Genomic DNA, 23,232 nt, shown 5'->3' with positions numbered 1-23,232 from the left:
TGCAGAGCGTGTTTAGTTTATCAGTATCCACCTATTTGGCTTTTTTATGCTAGGTGCCTGATATGAAAGGTACTGAAGTACATGCTTAACTTAAACCTGGGTTTAGTCCTAGTGATTTGAGTGCAATAGCCTGTAAGCTACATTTGTGCTTAAGCTACTTCTGTCCTTGTTAGAGGAAAGATTTCTCTAAAAATTGACTATGCAAACATAAATAATTGTTGTTTTGTTTTGTTTTTTTTTTCCTGGTGCTCATTTTCAGTTATTTTCTTTCAATTTTGTAAAAAAATGAGAGAGGCCAAGGGACCAGGTGTGTTGGCCACACTGGTCTATGTTACACGGCTCATGAATCTCCATTAAGGCCAAACTGCTGATATTTGCAATCTATTGAAATTTAAAAAGCAGGGACAGTAAATTGGTATCCTATTCCAAATGACAATATTTCATGCTAATATATTCCCTCCCTGTTTACTATGATATGTATATAGCAGCTGTTAGACAATGACTTATAATGAAAAAAACCCATGTCTCTCTCTATGATAAAAATAGATTAGTAGTGTTTCAGTAGAATTTAGGAAAACCATACTTCTTATATGATAATAGGTATGTAGAGTCAGATTAATAGTAGGTAGTGATCCTCTACAAATTTCTGTGTCATACATGTTTGTGTCAAATGTTCTTCCAAATAATATCAGCCTGTTCCCACAGTGCTTAGGTTGTTGATATTTCCCATTCTGGTAACTTCCAGCTAAAAATGAGATTGCTTGTCACTGGTATAGAGCTTGAACTATGATTCTGATTGTAGAAATTAAAAATGGAAAAGGCCTATTAGGAGTAGTACATCACCTTGACAGTTCGGGACTGATCTCCATGCAGTTTTAAATATGTCAGATGATGCACTTCCCTCTTTTCCATTATCAGCCAGTTCTACAGACTAATCGCCTTCAGCATCTGTTGTAATCTGAAGGCCTCTGAAGCTGGGATGCAGATTTTTTTTTCTTTTAGCTGTCAAATGATGCCAAGATGTTCTGTTCATAATAGTCTGACAGCACAATCTCCTGGAATCTAGTTCTTTATTCATGTTACAAGAATATAATTATTTTGTTATTGTTCTCTCTGTTTTGGTATTCACAATTTTTTACTTTACTCTCTTGATAAAGTAAAAACATGAAACACTATTAGAAAAGCAGAGCCAGAGGATTAATAGCATAATTGAAGACAACTGAATTTACCATAGCTGGGTGATTTTACAAGGGAAGAGACAGGAGGCTAATTTTTATTAACAGCCATAGAAGCTTCTTAACCAGTGTGCACAAGTCTTCAGTAGTGCCTTGCAGCTTTGTAACAGCTATTTTGGTTATCAAGGTAGTTTGTTCAGAAGTCAAACACAGGACCAAAAGCTGCACAGCTGTATCAGTGAGGTGTAACTGTAGTATTTCTAGTTTAGTTATTGGCTCATCTTGATTAACTTCAGCAGGATTTGGAACAGACCCATATTGCTTACTTCTTTTTGTCGGAATGTACAAAATTATACAAAAACTGCGCAAAAAAATGAAGGGTTGTAAAAGACTGGCAGTTTAAAAGCCCGAAAGGTGATTAAGAAGCAGGAAACATGAATTCTTTCAGTGGTGGAGCCTAGCAACTGCTTTGCAGTTATTGAGTTCATTTTCTATAGTTATTTACTTCAATTTTAAAAATTCAATTATCTTTATGTATCTTGAAATAACTATGTAATTGAACTTGACAGTTTTGAACACCCATCCTGAGAGATTATTACATCTACACAGAGCACATTCAAAAGTAGTAGCTGAACTGAGAACAAAAAAGTCTTTGAGCTTCATTTGTACTTCTAGAATAAAAAGTCGCCTATTCTCGGGTGCTCGTGTGCGATGAAAGCAGAAGGTTTGGTTACACGGGCCCAGGAGGAAAATGTACTTGTGCAAAAAAGGGAAAATGAGCACAAAGTGGTTTATACCCTAAATATCCGACGCTCCAGCCCTTCACACAAACAGGAGGAGCAGAGTAAACAAAGTCCCGCTTGGTCTGTCATCTCCAGCTGTGCCACACGGGGGCAAACAAGACTCACCATAAACTGAACAGAGTTTGATACTGCACCACCAGTACTGACCGAACAGCATAATTAAGATTTAACTCAGAAGAACAAAGCCTGTACTGCCCATGATTTTTCTTAAAAACATTATTTGTATTTTTAAATCCCTGTATACCACGTAGTGAGGTGGCATTTTAAAACTCAGATCTAATGTGACAGATGATACTGGGTTGTAAACATACTCAGGTCTCAAGTGTGACAATTTTCTGGTGAGAAGTAGCCATAAAATGTAGCTTATTTCAATGATGCATCCAGAGAAGAGCAGAAAAACAACTCTTGCACTGAATTAGACCCATATATCAGAGTGCCTTGTCTGCACTTCATGTCTAAACCACAGCCCCCCCTAATCTTTAGATGCCCTGATAATTGGTAGAAAGTTAGAGGTCCAATACCAACTTTTGTCTTATTGACCACTAGAACCCCAAAGTAGCATCCATCTCATTTATCTGTTGTCAAATTCAGGTTCAGCACTGATCTAGAATTACAGTGTTTTCTGAATGTGCAGGTTGCTTATCTTTCCTGATATTTGTTGCTTTTTATTTTCCATTCATGTTGCCCCTTCCACTATGAAAAACTATTCTGCTTGTCATTAGTGCACTGTGCTGAGACTGGCACCAAGTCAGAACATCTCTAAACCTCCTAGCAGCCTGGTCATGCTCTTGTTATTTTTTTAAACCTGTGTCTTGTCAGTCCTCTCACTATCTCAGGAAGAAACTGAGCTTCATTCTACCAGTATTCAGGTAAACTCACAAATGGTTCCTGCCTTAAGGATTACAAGACAGGTAGGTTGTTTTGCCCATGGCTAGATGAGATGCCCACAGGTTGTTTGGTCCCTCACTACTTCAGGAAAGCAGATCTAGCTGTGCTGGTTCCTCTGTCTCTCTACCCTTAGCTTGCCAAATAACCATTCTTCCTTGGAAACATGGAGAGGCCAACAGACAAAGGTGGTTGAGAGATGGTTTCACTATGTGCAGGGTGAGTGGGTCAAAATTCTCTCCTCTCTCAGGTGTCGGCCTGGACTAACCCAACCCCTAGCAACCAGAGACATCATTTTCTCCCAAGCACAGTGCTTTAGTAGCCAAAGACACATCTCAGAGCCTTGCCTAGGCTCTGAAGACTATCTGGGCAGAAAATATACAGTGCATTAGGATTTAAAAGAAATAGAGGATTCTGAAACACCGCCATTGAACGAATTCATAATGGCTGCTAGAAATGCATTTTATAGGTGTCTCATAAACGTTTCAAAGACTGAGAATAAATGGTAAATTATTTTCCTTCTTTGGCTATTAAATATGTATGACTATTAACTTTACAGCTTATCAGCTCACGAATTTTCAAGTTTCATTATGTTAAGCTACATTTATTATTATTATTTCTCATTAACAACAAATGAAAACATATCTATGCAATCACTAGAGTTAAAGAGAGAAAAGACCTCTTAGGTCAGCAAGTTCATCTTCCTGCCATTGCCGTTATTTCCTATTGCATATTTATTAATGCTTCTCAAATCTAATTTTATATTCTATAAATAGTAAAATAATTCCATCATTTCCATTGTGGAGAATATTACAGAATTTACTGTCTCTTGCTATGAAAAATGATCAGAGATATCGCAGTATATGGAAACAAGGTATCCTCATCTTCTTTTTAAGTCTCTTTTATATACATTCATCATTGTGAACTAACATAGCTGGAAAATGCAATGTTTTTTTGTTAGTCTCCAGGAAAACTGCAGGATATTAACGGCCTTTGTTCAAGACAAGACCAGGGCCGGTTGAGCAGTGCCACAAAAACCTGGTGGCACAAAGGCTCAGGGCGACGCTTTGCACGCTGCTCTGGCCCCAGATGGAGGACGGAGAGGAGCAGGACTCAGAATCACAGAATGTCCTCAGTTGGAAAGCATCCTCAAGGATCATCAAGTCCAACTCGCATCCCTGCAGCGGACAGCCCCAAAATTCACACCATGTGTGACTCACCCTGGCCTGGCCCCAGGCATGCTGTGGAGCACACCATGTTTCACCACGCTGCCTGTCTGTTGCCTATTCACCCAACACTGAGCAAATGCTTCAAGGAGCTTTTCCTGGCTTTCTCTACTGCCTCAGCTGATCTTTTCCAACAGAGAGTTTGCAGTAAGGGGGCAGCACAAGAACTGGACCATAGAGGACTCAGCTTGAGAGGCCTTGAGAGGAGGCTGACAATTTGGTGTTACTGGACAGGTCTGCCCAGTGGGTCTTTAGTAGGACTGGCTAAGAGTCCTGATGTAGGAAAGGGCCAATGTGTTAAAAGATTGAAGTGGTTTTCAAGAAAAGGCTATTTTTTCCATCTCCTGTTTTGACCATTTCAAAATGAAAGTTTGAGGGTGTTTGTTTAAGATCAAAAGTTGTTTTGAAGAATAAGTTTGTCCTGGAAAAAATGTAAGCAAGGTCAAAACTGAAGAAGTACGCTCTGAAATTAACAAAATGAAAGCTTATAACTAAACCAATTTTTGTCTTTCACTATTTCAAGGCTGCCCAACCTGAGAGTAACCCGCATATTCTAGGCTCCTTTCACAGAAAAAAAACCCCAATTCTTTCTGATTCCAAAACTGTGAGAGGCCCTACCTCTGTAAACCCACAGGCATGAATCAATTTTGCTAATTTCATTTTTTTTTTCTTGAAAACAATAGAACCATTTGTATCATTGCAAAACAATTTGTACCCAGCTCTAAGCAGGACAAAATAGTTACTGTCCCTTACTGCAGTGTTTCAAGGTGATGTACCCTCAATAGATTCAACTGTATATGCTTCCATTTGGGGTCTTTTGCACAGTGTCTCATGAAGCTGTTCAAGTACCGTCTGTTTTCAGCTGCTCCCGTATATGAGCATGAAAGGAAAACCAGCCTCCACCCTCCCCCATTGCCTTTGCAATTAAAAGCCATTGCTAAAAACAAGCTTCAAAATGAGGCACAAAGTTTCCATATAGGCAGATGTTATCATCTTGAAATTCTACAGCTACTATATAGTGTCTCAGATCCTTCTTCAGATGTTTGCATAGATCCCAGTGTAGTCAGGTAACAGATACTCTGAATAATAAGAAAGAGGAGTATCAGCTACCTGACAAACTGAATTATCAGACACTTGATTTTGAGAGATTAAGGTATAACGTTTAAAAAAAGTCTAAAGATCATTGCATATTACTGCTTTACAGATCTCAAACAAAGGTATGTTTCTGAAGCAACATGCATGTGCTGCTTGTAATTTAGTGAAACACTAACATTTGCAGCAAGAGATGGGAAAGATTTGTGGCTACCTGATAGCAAGTAGAGATGCAGAATTCTTATTCTCAGCCTCAGTAGTGAAATGAGCCGTTTTTTTGTAAGCTAAGTACACAGAGAAAAAGTTGCTGATAATCTAAAAAGTTGACTCTTATCAGTTAAATAGTACTCATCTGAAACAAACTGTTGCATCTTTGCTCTTCTTATTGGAACATTTTTGTGGATGGCACTGGTGAGAAAGTTTGTCAACAAGGTCTTTTGCATCTGGTGACTTTCCATTTGAGCTGATAATTACCAAGTGAACCAAGAAAAGATGCAGATGATGCACCGCACAATCCAGTGGTGCCTTTGAAAACAAGCTCCATGGATTTAGTATTAAAATGTCAAGTTGATCTTAAAGAATTTGGTCAGTATTAAGAATGAGATGACCATTGTTATCACTTGGCAATGCAGTGACAAGGTGCGCTTGGAGCCAAGTGTCAACCAGTCTATTTAAAATGCAACATCACAGACAAGGATCTTTGGCACCAGAGCCAACAGGCTATGCTGATTGTTCCTAATTTGAGCATTTTCCATTTGAAGGAATAGGTCTGCCTTGTAGGTGGGTGTCCACTCTCTGGATTTCTTTCACCTACTGAAACACTGCTGGCGAGAGATAGTTCTCATTGGTGACATCTGAGTGGCCAGTTTCAGTGGCTGTGGACACAGACCTGGTATCTGACACATCCTGCGAGGTAATTTCCAGGCACGCTGGAAAAATGGTTGGAACAGACGTCTGCAAGTGATCTGTCAGGCTGCCTGTGCTAGTAGAAAAGTCTTAGAAACAGCCTTACTATCTGTCTTCATTGGCGATCAGTGGGAAAAAGGGGAAGGAAATACAAGTAGCCTGTAGGTTATCACTGCACTAAATTATTTCATAAAGAGCCTGAGTTCTTTCTTCCCATAGTGCTGAGAGGACTAAGGCAAGAGTCTCCCTGGTGGAAAACATCATCTTTCCACAAGGCTTTGCAGAACCGCCCGGTGGCTGCTGCAAGAGTGGTGCCAGGCACCGCTGTGGCTGTGCTGCAGAGCCAGCGGGTCACCCCACCAATAACCACGGGTTTGCTGTCAGCAGAGACGGAACACCTGAGCTCTCCTCGCTTGTCCATGTTCTCTTTATGGCGGGGATCTGGCCTGCCAGAATTTGCATTTCAAAATATTCAGGGAGATGCAGAGCCTTGGCAGTCTCAGGAGAAAGAATGCTAAGTTTAAGCTTTCAGTACAGGTAATTTTATAAGTTTCAATGCAGTTTGCTACTCTCTTGGAAAAGAAGGAGACTATTAAGTTATTTGGGTTATATTTAGTTCAATGGATAGTGGCAGGCAAGGCTTTGCACAACTGAACAAAAGTAATTTTTCTGTTATCAGAAGAAAGTTGAAATAAAAGTTATATGACAGATAGTCTCAGGAACACAGAAATGAAATAAAAACCTAAACTTTTAAAGGAAATAACTTCTTCCAGGTAAGGTGATATACATTCAGTAAAACTACATCAAACTGGATTACAGTAACTTGCATTATGGGAAATATAGTGGAAACCAGCATTCATTACTCTTTTGTGAAGCAAATCATGTAACAGGTTTAGACATTGAAAAGCTGATAACAGAACAGATAAAATATTTCAACTTTTAATTAAAATACTGATGAAAAGGAAGCATAAGTAAACTATATCATCATTAGTTATGTAACAAATATAGAAATAGAATAACCATATAATAAGCTCAACAAATTACCATTTTATTAATTGGCCTCTAGATAATTAGTATCTTAATTTAAGAAATCTCAAATACTTATTTATTCGTTTTTTTTTTTACTCACCTAATTGCTCTGATGACAGTTTTAAGAGCAGGGGTGAGATCTTCTACTGACACATCACACTGGCACCCTTTATCATCATAAACATCATCTGTTCCAAGACTGGTGTCAGCTGCAAAATACAAGAGCAGACTAAACAAGCAGCATTTAAAAATCTCTTCCGAAGTGTTTTCTGACTGTGTGCACAGTGGCTCTGGAAAATTAAGGACTACAAATCAAATAAGACAGAGCTTCATCAGTTTACAAACTATATGATGCACTTGTCTGTGTCTATGCTTATGTCATTAAAGGCCCAGGTAGTCTCCAGTGTAAACAGTAAAAGTTACAAAGGAAGAAAACCCTGTTATTTCTCAAATTAATAGTTTAGCACCAGCATGTCTGTTCCTGATGTCTCACTGTTTTTCATCAGATTCTCTCTCTTAAGGGAAAGTGGTGAGCTAACAGATGTGATGGAAGAACTAAGAGATGCTGAAGTTATATCCAGTTGTTGATTTTTTTTACCACTATGGATGAACCTGACATTGAAGACAAAGGAGAAGATCCATTTCATTTACCAAGGAGGCTGTGGAATGATCCAATGCTTTATTGCAGGTGAAAATAAATGAAAAACCGTTTTGCCACAAATGAATAGAAAATGAGATCCATCATGTATCAACTGTCACCTAACACCTCAGAGCCATCTATGTATTGCAGCCTTCCTTTGCAATAACAGTTTAAGCCAAGTTACTGTATTTATTTGCCTGAAAAAAAATAGATCCTTTACCCTTTTCTAACATCACCTCTGCAGACTTACCATTTGAGAATTAACTAGAAATCTCAGAAGTGCCCAGTGTACCTGAATACACAAAAAAAACAGGGACTGATGCATGACCAAGAAGTTTTACAAACTTAAAATGTGCTGGAATGGGAACAGAACAGGGAGGGCTGGGTTGGTGGATGTCCCTATGTCAAATATGCTTTGAAGGTATGTGAAGTACAGAAAGACTCTTGAAGGCAGGTGTTTTTCCCTCCCCAACCATCTCTCTTCACCTGCCTAAAGACCAAGTTTCCAGGTGAAGAATTTCACCCAAGGTCAGTGTATTTCGACATGTGTCTTTGCTTCATAAGAAAGAGAGTGTAAAATGAGAGAAGGACATATGAAACAGAGAAAAAAGGACTGGATTCAGTAACCCTCAGTAATGGAAGAGATTTCTTCCCAGTCCTGTGTCCCTATGTACATTCATGCTGTTATTTAAAACATAGGCTTAGTCATCCACTGCATGTAAACCATTTCAGGGACTTCTATTATAAGCAATTTTGAAACACAATTAGACACAAATGATTGCAGGACATTTTTTGCAAGTTCCCTTTTCACAAAGACTGTAAATGAAAGATGAAAAATATTATTTGTCAATCAGGAGGTCCTGGAAATTTCATGGTACCTTTTAAATCGAATATGAACGCTTTCTTGGAATAAACAGCATCGTACCAGGCTGCATCTTCAGGAACTGGTATTGCTGCAGTGTTGTCTTTGTAGATTTAGTATTTGGCCATAGTAATTTATTTTGATGACTTTGGCTAGTCCATTACCCTCAATAATATATTTTCTTTTTTTGACTGTTGCTGAACTGGTACATTTATGAGGAACACCTACTGCAGCTTTGAAGAGTTGGGGGTTTTATCATTGATAGATCAGCTTAATATAGAAAGAAAGATGGGTTATAGCCAAGTTAATGTCTTCAAGTACACATGAAATAAACAAATGCAACCTTAAAAAAATCAATTTAACACTGTAAAACTGAAATTTTCATACAAAACTTTGAAACCTCCCCTTCCATGCTATTACTGTCATAACTACAATGATGACAAGAGGTTTTTCTTGCACTCTTTCACGAGCTTTGGTACTGACTTGACTTATATATTTCTTTCCACCTATCCCACCTAACTAAGATTTGGATCCCTGCTCAAAACATAATTAGCTGAAATAAACTAGGTAGTTAGTTTGATAGGTATATACACTATGTAAAATTCTGTCTCCAAAGGTGCTAAGTATTCCTCGATACTAACTTTCCAGATGTCATGTTTGATCAGCCTCTCCAGTTATTTCTTCCAGTGCTGAAATCTCTCAGCTCATTTCTAAGTACCATACTAAAGCCAGGGCTTTTTACGCAACTGGCATCGTCAGAGGCTCTCTAAGGTTTGAATCTACTCAGTTATGCTGGTGTAAATTAGGAACAATTCTGCTAAGGTCATAAGAGCTACTACCACATAACCCCAGTGAAACAGGAGCCTCCAACTTGTAAGTTTAAAATAAACATGTTTCTGCATGGTTCTCTCACTGATATGGCTCCTGGGTCCTTTGCCAAGTACAGTGTCATTAATAAAAGGGCTTAACACAGCGTAACTTTGCAGAACTGTTTTGAGAACAGTGTGGTGCAATTAGAGTATTCCATGTTGCTCAGATATGGGTACAAACATCAGCAAAATCTTTAGACAGACGCTGGAAAATTCTTATAAATTTAAGCTAGCCTTAAGAAGAGATACCACTCCTAATAAATCACCTCCTTTTTTTACTTTCTAATATTCCCACTGTCATGAATTTCCTTCATTATAGCAGGCACTCAGTACCACATGTCAATAAAACTTGTGAAGAGCCATAAACCTTGTTTGATTCAGATGGGAAACATTCATGGGTTTTTTTGATACTGAGCAGACTTGGGAAAAAGTTTGGGAAATGCGGAGTAACAACTTGGAAAAAAAAATCCAGCTTAAAATCTCATTGAAATCAAAGTTCACATTCTGCTGAATTCTTTCAGTGGAAGCTCATGTTGTGTATGACATAGTTACGAGGTGAGATGTACTTGTATCTCTTCTGCCCTTCTTGAGTTCATTCTCGAGGTTGGGGCCATATTGGGACCAGTTTGGCTGCTTCAGCAGCTCCAGCTGTTAAAATTGCTGCCAGTTCCCAGACAGGGTTAAGCTACAGCCCCCAACAAGCCCAGCCTCATGCTGTTGTCTGTTTCCAGAGAGAGCCCTCCCCATCATTAACAGGGCAGGTAGACCCTCTGATGACAGCTCATGCCTTGCCTGGCACACATCTACTTCTTCATCGTTCCCTGTAGTCCTTGGTCACATCTCTTGCTTTCTGTTGGGGTGACTGCACATGGTTCAAGTGGGCTCCACAAGGAACCTTAGGCAGAAGCTGCTCTGCACGAAATTGGCCGCTCTGCCAGGCCATCCTAGGGCTCTTTCTAGGGCTAACACTGGTTCTTCTTTCCTCTCCAGGAGCCTCTACCATCAGCTCAACAGGGCTCTCAAGACTGCTGCTTGGGCAGCTCACAAATCCAGCCTTGATGGTGGCCAAAGTGTCTCTCTACAGATTTAGACACACCCCTGCAAGTCTTCCTAAGAAGGGGTGTCAGCCAGTCTGGCAACCCATAAACAATTCCCCTTTTCTAATACCAGCATCTTCACAATTCAAAATATGCTTATTTCACAACTGACGAGGCATTTGCCATTATCTTATGATCTTTGACATTATTTACTTTGGGCTAAAGTCTTGTCTTTGCCACTTTTTAATTCTTCTTCTTCCCTAAGAGCAGTCTTTGATTTAATCACACAGCAAATAAGCAATTGCCAGCAAAGAGAAGAAAGGCATGTACAAGTTATTAAAATAATCTTGATATTTCCCTGTTTGTCACAGTATTTATGCATTCTTCATGCAAACTCCAGTCATTTATGATCAACCAAAATGAAAGGGCTAAAAATTACAGTTCTGAAACATTGTATGTCACCAACAAAAAATTTACAAGTTTGTAGCTGCATTTCATATGTCTCTGTGCAGAAGTTACGCACAAGGCTTGATTTATTATTTCTGTAAATACCATGTGCCCTTTCTTAGAAGCGTTTTCTATCATTTAATAACATGCTTTGGCATCAGGAGAACTGTGACACTGCTCTGATCGCCCTCATAGCTCCATGCTTTCAATATCAGTAACAGTCAAGTAATTATGTGCCTGTTGAACAGAATCAAAAAGATTTTGTACCCTTTAATTTGTTTTCTGGGAACTGCCACATGTTAGCAATGACAGTCCAGCATTAGTAAGTGCATGTGCCGACACCATGAATAGTCCTGTGAAGTGCTCCTAACATTGTAAACAGTACAGTGATCCCAACACTTTGACTTGTGTTTTGGAAGCCTTCAAAAGCACTTAGATCTTACTCTGTGTAGGAGGTAGTCAGGGCTCCTCATGTGGGTGACCTAAATCATTCTGCTGAGTCTGAGTACACACCTTTTTTTACCAAATTGACACAACACTGTGCTGTAACATCAATAAGTGAGAGTCATATGCAGACTGTCAACTTCAGGCACCTATTTATGTTTTGCTGCCTTACTGTTCAATGGCTGCTGAGCTCAGGTGAGAGATGCTGGCAGCTTAATACTCTCATTATTCTGTTCTTTCAGCCTCTTCTGAAAGCAACGTGGACCCCCTGTTTTGCTGCTGTAGGTACTGCCTAGGATGCCCACACGGTAGGTGCATTTCACTCAGCTTTACGCTGCCTTTGGAATACCTTTCTTCACCCTGTGCGTTTGCTGTGGGAACTTCGGGATTTAGCCTACATTATCTAAAAAATGGAGATATCCTGTACTTACTTTATAGTATTTCCACAAATGTTATTATATAATGCACTGAATGTTACACAAAATCTCAGTTACGTTTTTCCCTCAAAAATTATTGTAAGTACAAACATCTTCACAGTTTATGTTCATACAACTCATGCAATTTCCCTTTATCAAAATACAATGTCTCAGTCTAGTGCCTTTGTTTAAATTTGTTTCATTAAACTTCTCATTTCTTCACAAGCCCTCCTTATTTTCCTGTTTGCTGAACCATGAATACAAATTCCCTTCACCACCCTTAGGAGCGATTTTCTTTCAATTTTTCCTTTGCTTTAAATCACCAACAAGCTGACTTTCTTTCAGTAAAGAGTTCACAGAAATTGTTTTGCCGTGATTGCTTGCTAAGCTCCACAGGAAAAATCAAGTGAAAAAAGCAACGCTAATTGGGATATGACTTAATTGCATGCATAATGATGAGAACGCCCAAAGCTTCTCCAAAAAGGGAAAGGCAGCAACCCATTTTTACATGCTTTCCAGAGCAGTGGCTAGAAAAAGGAGGTCCAAGGAAAGGAATCATATATTTATTTCCTCAATCCATGGGAAAAAAAGGCTTTCCTCTAATCACGAAAGAATAAAGGAGGCAGGACAAGTAAACTTCCATGACACGCTCTTCATGTTAGATGCTTAATATCTGTCTAGAAAATGACACCAAAATCCCTGGTAGTGACAGGGATTTTGTCAACAGTATTCAAGTGACAAAAGTAAAGAAAGACGGAATAAGGCTGACAACATTTTAGAACATGGTTTACAGGGAGCTTTTAAGAAATGGTTGCCATTTCGATGATGGAAAGCAATTTCTCAGGTGAGGAAGGAAACTGGTGCGCTCTGGAAGGAGCAGAACTTCTGCATGACCTACAGGCAGCATCTACGAAAAGCACAGTCGTATCCATAGCCTCTTCCTTGCTCCCTGGTCTTTCTCCTGAAAAAGGCAAAGCTTTCCAGATTGGGGAAGAGAAGAGGACACCGGAACTGGAATTCAGTAGCTGCAGTGCACTATGAAGCAGAATATCACAATTAATATCCCCAACAACATTTTACAGGTGAAAACATTTCTAAAAAAGTTCAGATTTGGCCAAAATGGAAGATAGGATTGGCGGAAAGTTTTTATGTTCTGGGTATAAGTATCTAGTGTCCCTTCCTTTGTAAGTGTAATTTTTAGGGTCAGAAACTTAATTTATATCAGTTATCATATAACGTAGGCAAGTTTCAAGTATCTAAAATTCTGGCATTCCCTGCTAACAACTCTCAATTATCTTCAGTTATTATTTAACTTATCAAAAAATTTCTGCACTGGAAATATTTCATGGAACAGCTCCCACCGCTTAATTAAAAAGGAGTCCTTTTCATTGTGAATGATGATATGGAGGACCAGGAGACTTTGTAAAAACAATTCATTATACACACAGTAATTGTGCAGTTAAAATGGCTGATCTTATTAGAAAGAGCGGCACATTAGCCAGCAAGTTTAGACTAAGAAAGAAAAATGCTGGGTGACTCCAAACATACGGTTTTAGTGTATTTTTAGCAACACATCTCTCTGTTATTTTATGTACACTGCACACAAGAAGTTAAAACTGCGGAAGAAATTGCAGATATATGTGCTCAGATCTAGAACTGTGGACTAATGAGCTAAATGTCATGCCTAACTGACTGTCTCCCTGTGAGACCTTGTAGTCCACATCAGTTGATACGATGTCTGATATTCTATAAGGACCACAGGGCCTTGTGCCCTGGGAGATCTCCAGGTCCTGTTGTTTGAAGGAGGTGGTAGCTACAAGCAAAGGGAGAAAAGAGGACGGCAGCTTTAGATTCAGGTAGCCACAGCAGAGTCCTACATTTTAAAAAGCCATGAAATATTTTCCCAGTGATGTTTTATAAAAATGAAAACATTCCTCAAATGTTTCTGAATTGGTGCAAGTGGGTTATATAATGTTTAGGAACTTTTATGAGCACCCTCTCAGCATGACTTCTTGATTCATTTCTTTACTCTTCACTGCAGATGAGGTTGTCTGAAATCCATGCAAAGCATACTTCTGCACGGTGGTCTGCTGCTGCCCCTCATGGAGCTGACCTTGCTAATCATCCACCTATGACCACCAAGTGAGCCCTCAGTCCAGCAAGCAACGGTGCACAGTAGGTTCCTCAACATCTGTCATAAAGGAGAGACTAAATATGGTCTCATATGGCCAGGATCTTGGTTGGAACAAACTAAAATAATGCCTCAAAACCAATGGCTGGTACTTATTTGCACAAAATGAGAAAAATGAGCTTAGGTCAGAATGCCAGATTATTTTTATAAGATCTCCCTAACTAATTACAGTGACAGTGGTAATAAATGAAACCTCTATCATCGAGTTAAACAATCACAAGAAAATTAATCTACTGCCTGGCAGGAATCGATATATTGATAATAACATATCATTTAGCCCCATCATATGGGGTTTATACAAATTGAGCAGCTTTGTTTTGACATCGTGCAGCCTCATTTTGAATCAGCAAATCTAAGCTAACGAAGATGTAAAAGCAACCAAACTAAGGACCTTTGCCATGTCAGGTGAACCTTATACAAGGTCAAGATGTTTGTGCTACAGAAAGGAAATACATAAATTACACGGTAGTAACTGAGGACATGGGGGCTCAAATGCACAATTGCATTCTTTCCATGGCTCTTATAATATACTCTACCCTGAGGATTTTGTGCAAGTACTCTGTAGGGAATAAAAGGCTAGAGGTCGTGTGAGCATATAATGTTCCAGGATGGTGCAAGAAATCAAATACTTCCTTAGAGACTCCTTTTTAATTAATCAAATGAAATATGTTTGTAATATCTCCAGCGCTGAACGCATTTTATGTTTTATTCAAAAAGCCACACAATGTCTCTAGGTTAGAGCGAAGGCACAATAACTCATGCAGAAGCTTAGATGGTAAAAAACAAGTATAATAGGGCATTTTTGTCCCTCACTGAGAACTGCATGCACAACATAATATCCGTTCATTACTTCAGCTGTGGCTGTGCAAGACTGGAGCATGATTTAAGCAGAAAAGGTTCTCTTCCTCAGAAAAGAAGAGAAATTTTGTGAGGTTAGTTTCTGTGGCTGGATCTATGCTAAGCACAACAAGGCCTTAGGCAACGGTGTGAGATCACCTGTATTATTCGATTGCTTGCACAGATTCTGGCATGGCTTTGGCCCCTGCCGGTGGCTATTTTCATGTGCCAGGGCCATTCCCCATGGGCAATTTGGATGTGGTTTCTCTGTTTTTGGTGCAGGGACAGCTCCTCTTCAACAAGATCTCTGGCAGTTGTGAGCCACATGTCAGCAGAGGCTGGACATGTATTTAAAATCAGATTACATAAGCTCTGGTTTTCAATTTCACTCCCCTGCACTGTTGTTAAATGCTCTAGAAAGCATCTGTAGCCACGCCGCCAAAGCTCCCTCCAGCCATCAAAGCTCTGTCAGGTTTGGATTCAATTTGCGAAAGCACATATGTAGCTGAAATAATTGCTGCCATTGCCAGGCCCACTTTGGCAATTGGAGAAAATGGTTTATAGGCAGTTTCAGAGGACTGTTGCTACCCATAAAGCAAGCCATTTGTCTAACAGTGCATACTGTTCTAAGGCTGCCATGCCAAAATCCTTTTGGGAGATACCTGTGGCCAGCTTAAGTGTTTTGCTTGCTGCCAAGAAACCCTCCTTCTGTGGTTTTAATATGCAGCAGGGGAGTGTTAGTAAGCTTTTTTCTACTGGGTAGCTTAAGAGGAAGGCTATGACATTTTCAATCATGTTAGCCTCTTAGCTGCATCCATAAACTCCTGTCTGGATTAGAAACCTCCCTTACAGGACAGTTTCTAATTGCTAAAGTTTTGTTTTTCCAGCAGTCTTTTTCTGATAATTTTGTCTCAGGTTCCAACCACCTTTATCAGGACTCGGTCAGCCCTGCAAAGTGGATACATTGACTATCTGCCTTAGATGGTCCTTGTATGCAAAAAAATTCTCTTCCTTTCTGAACCCTCGACTTCTATACTTGCTTATTTGCTTTATTTTTACACAAAGTTCAGTGCACCTCACCTTCTCAATGAAGTAGTTCCTCCTCTGCCTGCACTAACAGAAGATCATTTACAACCCCAAATCCCACATGTTGAAAGGAAAATCAAGCAAATATATGAGCATCTTTTCTTTTGGAAGGGGAAGTTCATAGTGAGAGGTTATTTTTTCACTAGATTGCTGATATAAAGTTTTCACACTGGACTGTATTATGTTGTCTCTGTCCAAAAGGTCTATTGCAAGTGTCATTTCTTGCCCCCAAAAACATGCAACAGAGCTATAAGAATCAACAGAAGGACCAGCTGTTCAAGGGTATTGTTCTGTGTCCGGATTTTTATCTAGAAAGGGGTGGTTTCTAATTTGGCTGGAAAATCATCCCTGACAACCAAGAGATATTAATAAAATGCTTCAAATACTGTATTTTCAGCCAGTGAAAAATGCAAGATATTCTAAACTAAATACATAATCTCCAGATACTTTTCATTGAGCTGTCAAATGCAGAAAGCATATCAAACTATGAAATTGGTAAAACACCAAAAAAATAAAATCAATAAGTCAAGGTTGGTAGTGCCTGACTTTTCCTGCAACAGACTGAGGAAGGTAGCAAGGAGCTGCCCCTCAGCAGGGAGCACACTGGACATCTTTCTGATGATACCACTCCTAGAAGTAGCTGGATTGGGTCCCAGAGTGGAAACTTGGCATTTGCCTAAAACCTGGAGACAATGGAAGCTGTTCCTCCTGCCATGGATGAGAAATTGGTCATATCTGTTGGCCCCAGTTCATAAGGGTGGACTAGTAGCTGGAAACCTCTGGCAAGGAAGCAGACTGCGCTTGCCCTGAGGAGCAGCAAGATTGCACAGCAATGAACTCTCTGTTGTTGTTATTATCTTTTATCTACAGACATACCCAAGGTGCCGTTTATGACACCTTTTCCATGAAAAGGAGACAATAAGAGGGAACATGACCTTCTTGCATGGATCATTGCTATTAACAACAATACATACAGGACAAAATAGAGGACACGCTGAGGAAATGTGTCTGTGACAAATGGACTGATGAAAAAACTAAATGGATATTTGAGCGAGGTGCAGACTGCAAGGCTGGACCAGTGGTGAGCCGCTGACACCCAGGGACTGGGCTCAACAAATTACTCTCTTCTTATGTCACTTCCATGCACAATGCGAGTTACAGGGGTTTAACCTATGAAATAACTTCTGGCGTGGCTTTGGGAGATATTTGTGCTATGAAAATGATTACGTAGGAAGTCTGAATTTAGACAGGGCAGCGTGAAAGCCCACTCTGGTACTTAAGAGCATTTCTCACATCCTGTTGCAGTGCAAGTGGCCTCATCCCAGCGCCACGTCAGCGTGAGACCCCGGCCAGCATGGCACAAGCCCTGCACCGCAGCTGCCGCGGGACATGAGCCAGGGCCGTGATCCAGGACCGAGCGAGGGGCGGTGAGCGGCCTGGATGGCAGCCCGGCGGCTGGGGCACCCCAGCAGCTCACGGTAATGCAGTCAAACTCAGGATTTGTGCATCTGAGAGGACTCTGCAGGGTGGGCTAGCCTGGAATGATGACCTTAGCAAACACTGTTGGTTTGTCTTGTTTGCCCTCCAGGAAATGTGTATTTACCCAGGCTCTTCCTGAAGAGATGTGTTGCGTAGGACATCCTCAGCTTAGGGATGCGGCATTTCAGTTCAATGGGTATTTTGCAACCTACATGTCGCAATAATATGCATTCTTAAAAAGGAAGCAGACACTGAAATCGCACTTTTGCCTAATTAGTTTTACCACAATTGTTGGATGTAACATGCGTGATTGCCATCACAGAAAGAGTTTAAATTTTTATCTCGTTACTTGGATCAAATTATTTATATGGTACCTTTCCCAAATTTCACACATACCTTTTCCCACTGCCTCCTGTTGTAGCTGGTCAGTTAGTTTCCCTTATTTTCTGCCTGGGGGTCCCCCAGGAAAGAACAAAGCATTCATAAGTTGGGAAAAATGTGAATGGGGAAACCCAAATCCAAACCCAGTGGGGCAGTGGTACCGCCAGAGCTGTGTGAGTGCACTTTTCAGTACCAGACCTGTTTTTACAGGGGTTGGGCTCATCTGGTGCTTTTGGCTCCTGCCTGTTGGGGGGCTGCTCTCACCCACTTTGGCTCTTTCTTGTTAGAGGAGTCACTGTCTCTGTTTTGGGAAGTTTTTGTAGATGGAGATCTTTCCCTGAACAGTGGCTACTTTAATGCCCAACAGGACCTTAGAGGGGAGATTCAAGTTAGCCATGAGGAAGAAATTTTTAATACAATGAGGGTGGTAAAACACTGAACAGGTTGCCCAGAGAGGTTGTAGATGCCCCATCCCTTGAGACATTCCAGGCCAGGCTGGACGGGGCTCTGAGCAACCTGATCTAGTTGAAGATGTCCCTGCTCATGGCAGGGGGGTTGGACTAGAGCACTTTTGAAGGTCCCTTCCAACACCAAATATTCTATGATTCTAGTTGGTGAATGGAGAGTGTAGAGAGGCAGCATCCATTCCCATGGGGAGGCAGCATGTGGGACAGGTTACGTTCCCACCTGCTGTGCGGTCAGTGAGCCATTTTTACAAGGATTCACCTTTTCATGCATTAGGAGTCCCTCCTATATCTAAAACACCCTCTAGAAAGCAATATATAAAAGCAATAATGCTGACTTTGGCAGTGGGTTTGGGCAGCAGCTGCACCCAGTGCTGGGAGAGGGGCTGTGACAGCAGAGCTGCTGCAGCCAAACCTGTGGGATGCACTTAGTGTACCTGCCGTTTTCCGGCGTGACCCCTTTTTCCTCCTGTCACTCCCTATGCACCACTGACATGAAATTTCTTATTTAAACAAAATCCCCTGGGCATGCTCTTTGAAGCAGGCTACAGCTCTCTTGTGTCTCTGCCCCCACATAACAATCCTTTCTGCTTCCCAAAACCAGGTTGGATTCACAGTGCATGTGAGAGCGTGAGTGGGCTGGTGGCAGTGCACAATGGCAAACCAGGCACAAAAAGCTCCTACCGTCCACCACGGGTTTGGGCTGTGAGCTCTTCAGCCGCAGCGAGGGCCTAAAGCGGGTTCGGTCATTGAAGCTCCAGCTCTTCTGGACTTTGGTCGGGCTGCCCTCGGTGGCAATGTCAGCACTTGGTGACCGGCGATCTCCCACGGAAGACTGCCTGTTCTTTATGCTTTGACCTCGTGGGCTGGCCATCCGGACCCGCTCCTTAAAACTTAGCTTTTGACTGTGAAGAAGAGAAATATATTGTATTTCATAGTTCCCCCACTCCATTTCTTTTTTCCTATCGTGTGATAATAAAAAATGATTTCTAAAAATTCTCAATAGTATAAATCTATTGCTTACCCACTTTTATTTTCATTGAATATATTTCATTTGGGAATGAAACAGATTTGATGTAATTGTTTTTTGACAGAGGCATTATCAATAGCCGTCTATCTTACAGTACAGAATAACCTTGTAAAGGAAATTGAATTTAACAAATAAAAGCAAATTTTGCCCAATTATTATAGATTAATCTCTAGGATTTTTTTTCTATGCCTTGAATTTTAAATAGGTTTATTTCCATCTTAGCCCAGCTCAGTGCATTTCTGGCCATCTCTCCAGATAAACAAGAACAAAATGTATTCTATTATTACTGCATGCCATGTAGTATCGTTTGGGGTTTTTTTAAGCAGGCAGAAATACTGTTAGTATATTCATGCTTTTTCAAGATGTGGCACTTCCAACATTTCATATGCATTGCTAGCGATCACTTACATCCAGAATTCCTTCTTACAGCACTTATTTGGACAAGACAAAACTAAAATTAACAAAACATCCAAGAAACAGCGTGATGACCAATTAATGTAAGTGTAATGATACACTATGTGCTCACTAAAGTCATTGCTGGAGATTAAGCCGGGAGCTGACTACCTGCAGGTGGTATCAGACAGGTGCTTTAGGACAGGTACAAAAGTCCAGCCAAGCTCATGACTGCAACTGCTGGATCAGTGGTGGCCCTGTGGTCTTACAGTTTGCCAACTGTAAGCTGATGTTTTTCCCTCCTGTGCTTATAGCCCTCCTCTCCAGTCAGCTAAGTGTGGGATATATAGATTTTCTAGTTTCCAGTGCTTAGGTTACCTTTGTTCATGTTCGAACGTATCTGATGAACACCCTGTGGTCACTGTGACTATCTGCCTATGCTTTCTCATTGCTTAACATTTCTGACATTTTTTGTCTTTTCCTGTAGCAAAGGGCACAAAGGGGAAACAGAGAGGAAGTCTGACACCAGGGTTTGAAAACCTTGCTCTATCTACAAGGTTAAGTTCAATTGCCTGTACAAGGGAATGGTTGCCTTGATCAGCGGTCCTGTTCTTGCAAGGGGAGAGATGATGGGAGCAATGCAGTAGCTGCTCATGGGATGATGTTACTGGGTCTTTCAGTCCCATTGCCCTGGCACAGGCTTCGGGGGTGCTTTTAAAACACCTATAACAAAGACTGTCTATCTGCAATTTGTAACTCTACTTAAAATTAAGACACCTGCTAGTACCCTCAAAGTCTTTGCATTTAGCTTCAGCATGCTCATATTTTCAACAGCAATGAGTTCTGTGGCTAATTAACCAATGCTAACACAGACTATGTGGTTCTTAGATGTTTAACCTACTGCACTCTGAAAATACAGTGTTAATATGTAATTATATGAAATAGAAAGTATACATTTCTGTGGCTGTGAAATGTTGAGATAATCAGATATCTTTGTCCATGCATAGCACAGCATAGCATTTCATGCTGAATACAGACATCACTGCGAGCAGAAAGGATGCAGTTTGTAGCAGGCAAAGCACATGCTGGGAAGGTTATAATGAGATCATTTTCAAGAATGCTAAAAAATAAGCACATCAACAGAAAGATTATTAGATAAATATATTTCTATATGGCATGTTGAATTACTTGAAATAATACCTTTACTATAATTTCTGAATGTAATCCCCTTCTTCCTTTGCCCAAAGTAAGCAATTGTTGAAATAAACACATCACGGTGCTTGAAATGTTACCTATTTCCATTGCAAATTGTTACCCAGACCTGCAGTATTGTGTGCTGTTGCATATGCAATATGCAAGACCCACAGAACCTACTATTTGAAAGAAAAGTGAGTTCTAAAATTTAATTTTCAATAAAAATACATTTCAAGACTGAATTACATTTCAGCTCAGGAATCTTTTCCATTGTACAACTTACTGAAAATATAAGCTGTAAAATACTCATTAACCACATTATTGCATTGTCATACTATACAGCATGAGCAACAGAATCAAAATGGACTTCTTCTTGTAGATATTATTCTAGGCATGTGTCTCCTTTGCTTTTTCTAACTCCTCTTATGGCTCAAATTGTTATTGCTATGGAAGAATGAAATCAAATTATATTTTTTGACAGATCTCAGAGCAAAAAAAGGTTCAAGACAGCTCTCTTCCTGTTGCACTAATTAAAATGATGGGGAAATCGATAAAAATTGATAAACTGATTAAAATGATCAGTATGGAGCATATTTTTTATAATCCCATTAACTCCAAAATAAAAATGAAAATTAAAAAAAAATGAAAAAAGATGTGTTGTTCTGTCAATTAACTTGTATTTATGAAAACAATGGCTGCCTTTAAATGATTGTACACATGGTTGTTTCACTTATAAAAGCTGAATGGTACACAACAGCTACTTAACCTGAATATCTTTAGTTCTCCAAATCAAAGCAATGAGGCAATGTGAAAGGAACAGTAGACACTTCATCTGTACTAGAGACATTTTTCAAAAGTGCAACACTGAGAATGAAAATATTAATTTAAATTGCAGACCTCATACTTTAAAAAAACAATTAAAAAATTTGCTTGGTAGCAATGACAATGTAACGGCATGCCAAGGGTCCATGCGGAGGATGCTGCATCATGAAGAGAAACAGCCCCTGAAGGAAGCGTGGTTTGGAAACTCTGTTCTGCATCTTGAGAGTTTCCCCAAAGACACTGGTTACCACAGTTCTTTGCTTCTTGGATCCCTGTTCCTGTTTTGAGACTGGTGGGAAATGTTTCTGAAGTCACTGGGTCCTTGTGACTTGCAGCAGTGGAGAATTCTCGCTTGGGAGAGAGCAACCTGCTGTCCTTGGGAGCATACTGCCCAGGGCTCTTCTATATGTGATAAATAACAGATCATGAAGAAATAACTGAATCAGAGAATTTTGGGGGTGTTCTGACCGGGCTTTTTCCCATGGTGAAAATACCTTTCCATACAGGCTATGTAGTTCCTGGCTCTTGACCCTCTTGTTGCAATAGAGGTAGAGATGATGTTAGAGACACAGAGGGGAGATAATCTTAAACCCTTTCAAGCATCTTTGGGCATTCTGCACTCAAATCAGTAGCCACTGAAGTCTTTAGGGCCATTTACTCTGATTTAATGCTGGTTCAATTAGAATGATCCAGTGCTGTGCTAGAAATCTTTCACTTCTTGTAGGACCTAGTCTATTATATTTTTTTTTAATCTCCCCTTTTATCCTTTCTGTTTTGCATGATATCCAAAGGAAATCCCTTGAATTAATGCAAATCTGTTAAAGGTCGTTAGAAATTCACATATCCTGAACTTTAAGTTGAATGTTGGTCAAAAGGGCAAAATCCAGGAGAAAGAATCAGGAAAATGGGTGTTTAAATGCTTTCTAAAAACACACAGGCTTCTGAAGCAGACCTAAATGACAAGGATCTGAGAGAACAACAGCTATTTTCAGTCATCTCTGCATTCCTTCAGGTGTGTGTCTGTCCATCATTTCTTGTACCTTACATGATTTATCCCAGTTTGGTGTATATATATATATATACACATACATATATATATATATTTGCTTTCCATTACAATTTTCCTTGGCAATGTCAATCTCTTTGGACCTATTGCTCCTCTAACCTTGCAAATTGCAAGTTGTGGAATATATTCATATTGAATACATTAATCTTTTAGTGGAGGTCAATTACAACTGGCACCTGTGGGAAAAAAAGCAAGTGACTTTTCTCTATTTGTTTGCCTTCTGGAAGCTCAGTTGTAGGATCTTACTACACATTCCTCCTGTCACTACATGCAGGAGCTGTTCATCTCCCTGTGATAGCAGAGGACCGACCTATTTTGTCTTTTTAAAATTCTCTTTTTCCAGCTTCGATTTATGGATAGGTGTTTAGAGACACTAGAGGTCACTGTAGCTTCACTGCAGGGGCAATGAACATTTCTGTGTCCAACCAAATGACTGGACTTGATGAGATTTTCTTTTA

The 23,232-nt window shown here is 40.1% G+C and overlaps 1 protein-coding gene across 5 annotated transcripts in view; it reads right to left on the bottom strand.

The window, feature by feature from the left end:
* KCNQ5 (potassium voltage-gated channel subfamily Q member 5) overlaps positions 1-23,232 on the bottom strand; it is a gene marked incomplete at both ends in the record, with an annotated part of 282,555 nt that overhangs the window by 2,673 nt on the left and 256,650 nt on the right. For 4 of the 5 annotated variants that reach the window (XM_080342254.1, XM_080342250.1, XM_080342251.1 and 1 more), the window contains 2 exons: positions 7,217-7,325; positions 18,954-19,174. The exons of the other annotated variant lie outside the window; for it this stretch is intronic. In XM_080342254.1, coding sequence (XP_080198380.1) covers positions 7,217-7,325; positions 18,954-19,174 — 330 coding nt within the window. The remainder of the gene's footprint in view (positions 1-7,216; positions 7,326-18,953; positions 19,175-23,232) is intronic. 5 annotated transcript variants of the gene reach the window in all.

The sequence above is a fragment of the Nesoenas mayeri genome, assembly GCF_963082525.1.
Source record: "Nesoenas mayeri genome assembly, chromosome: 3".
Taxonomy (NCBI): Eukaryota; Metazoa; Chordata; class Aves; order Columbiformes; family Columbidae; genus Nesoenas; species Nesoenas mayeri.
Note: the sequence above shows the minus strand (reverse complement) of the source record. Positions and strands in the feature narration are given on the sequence as shown.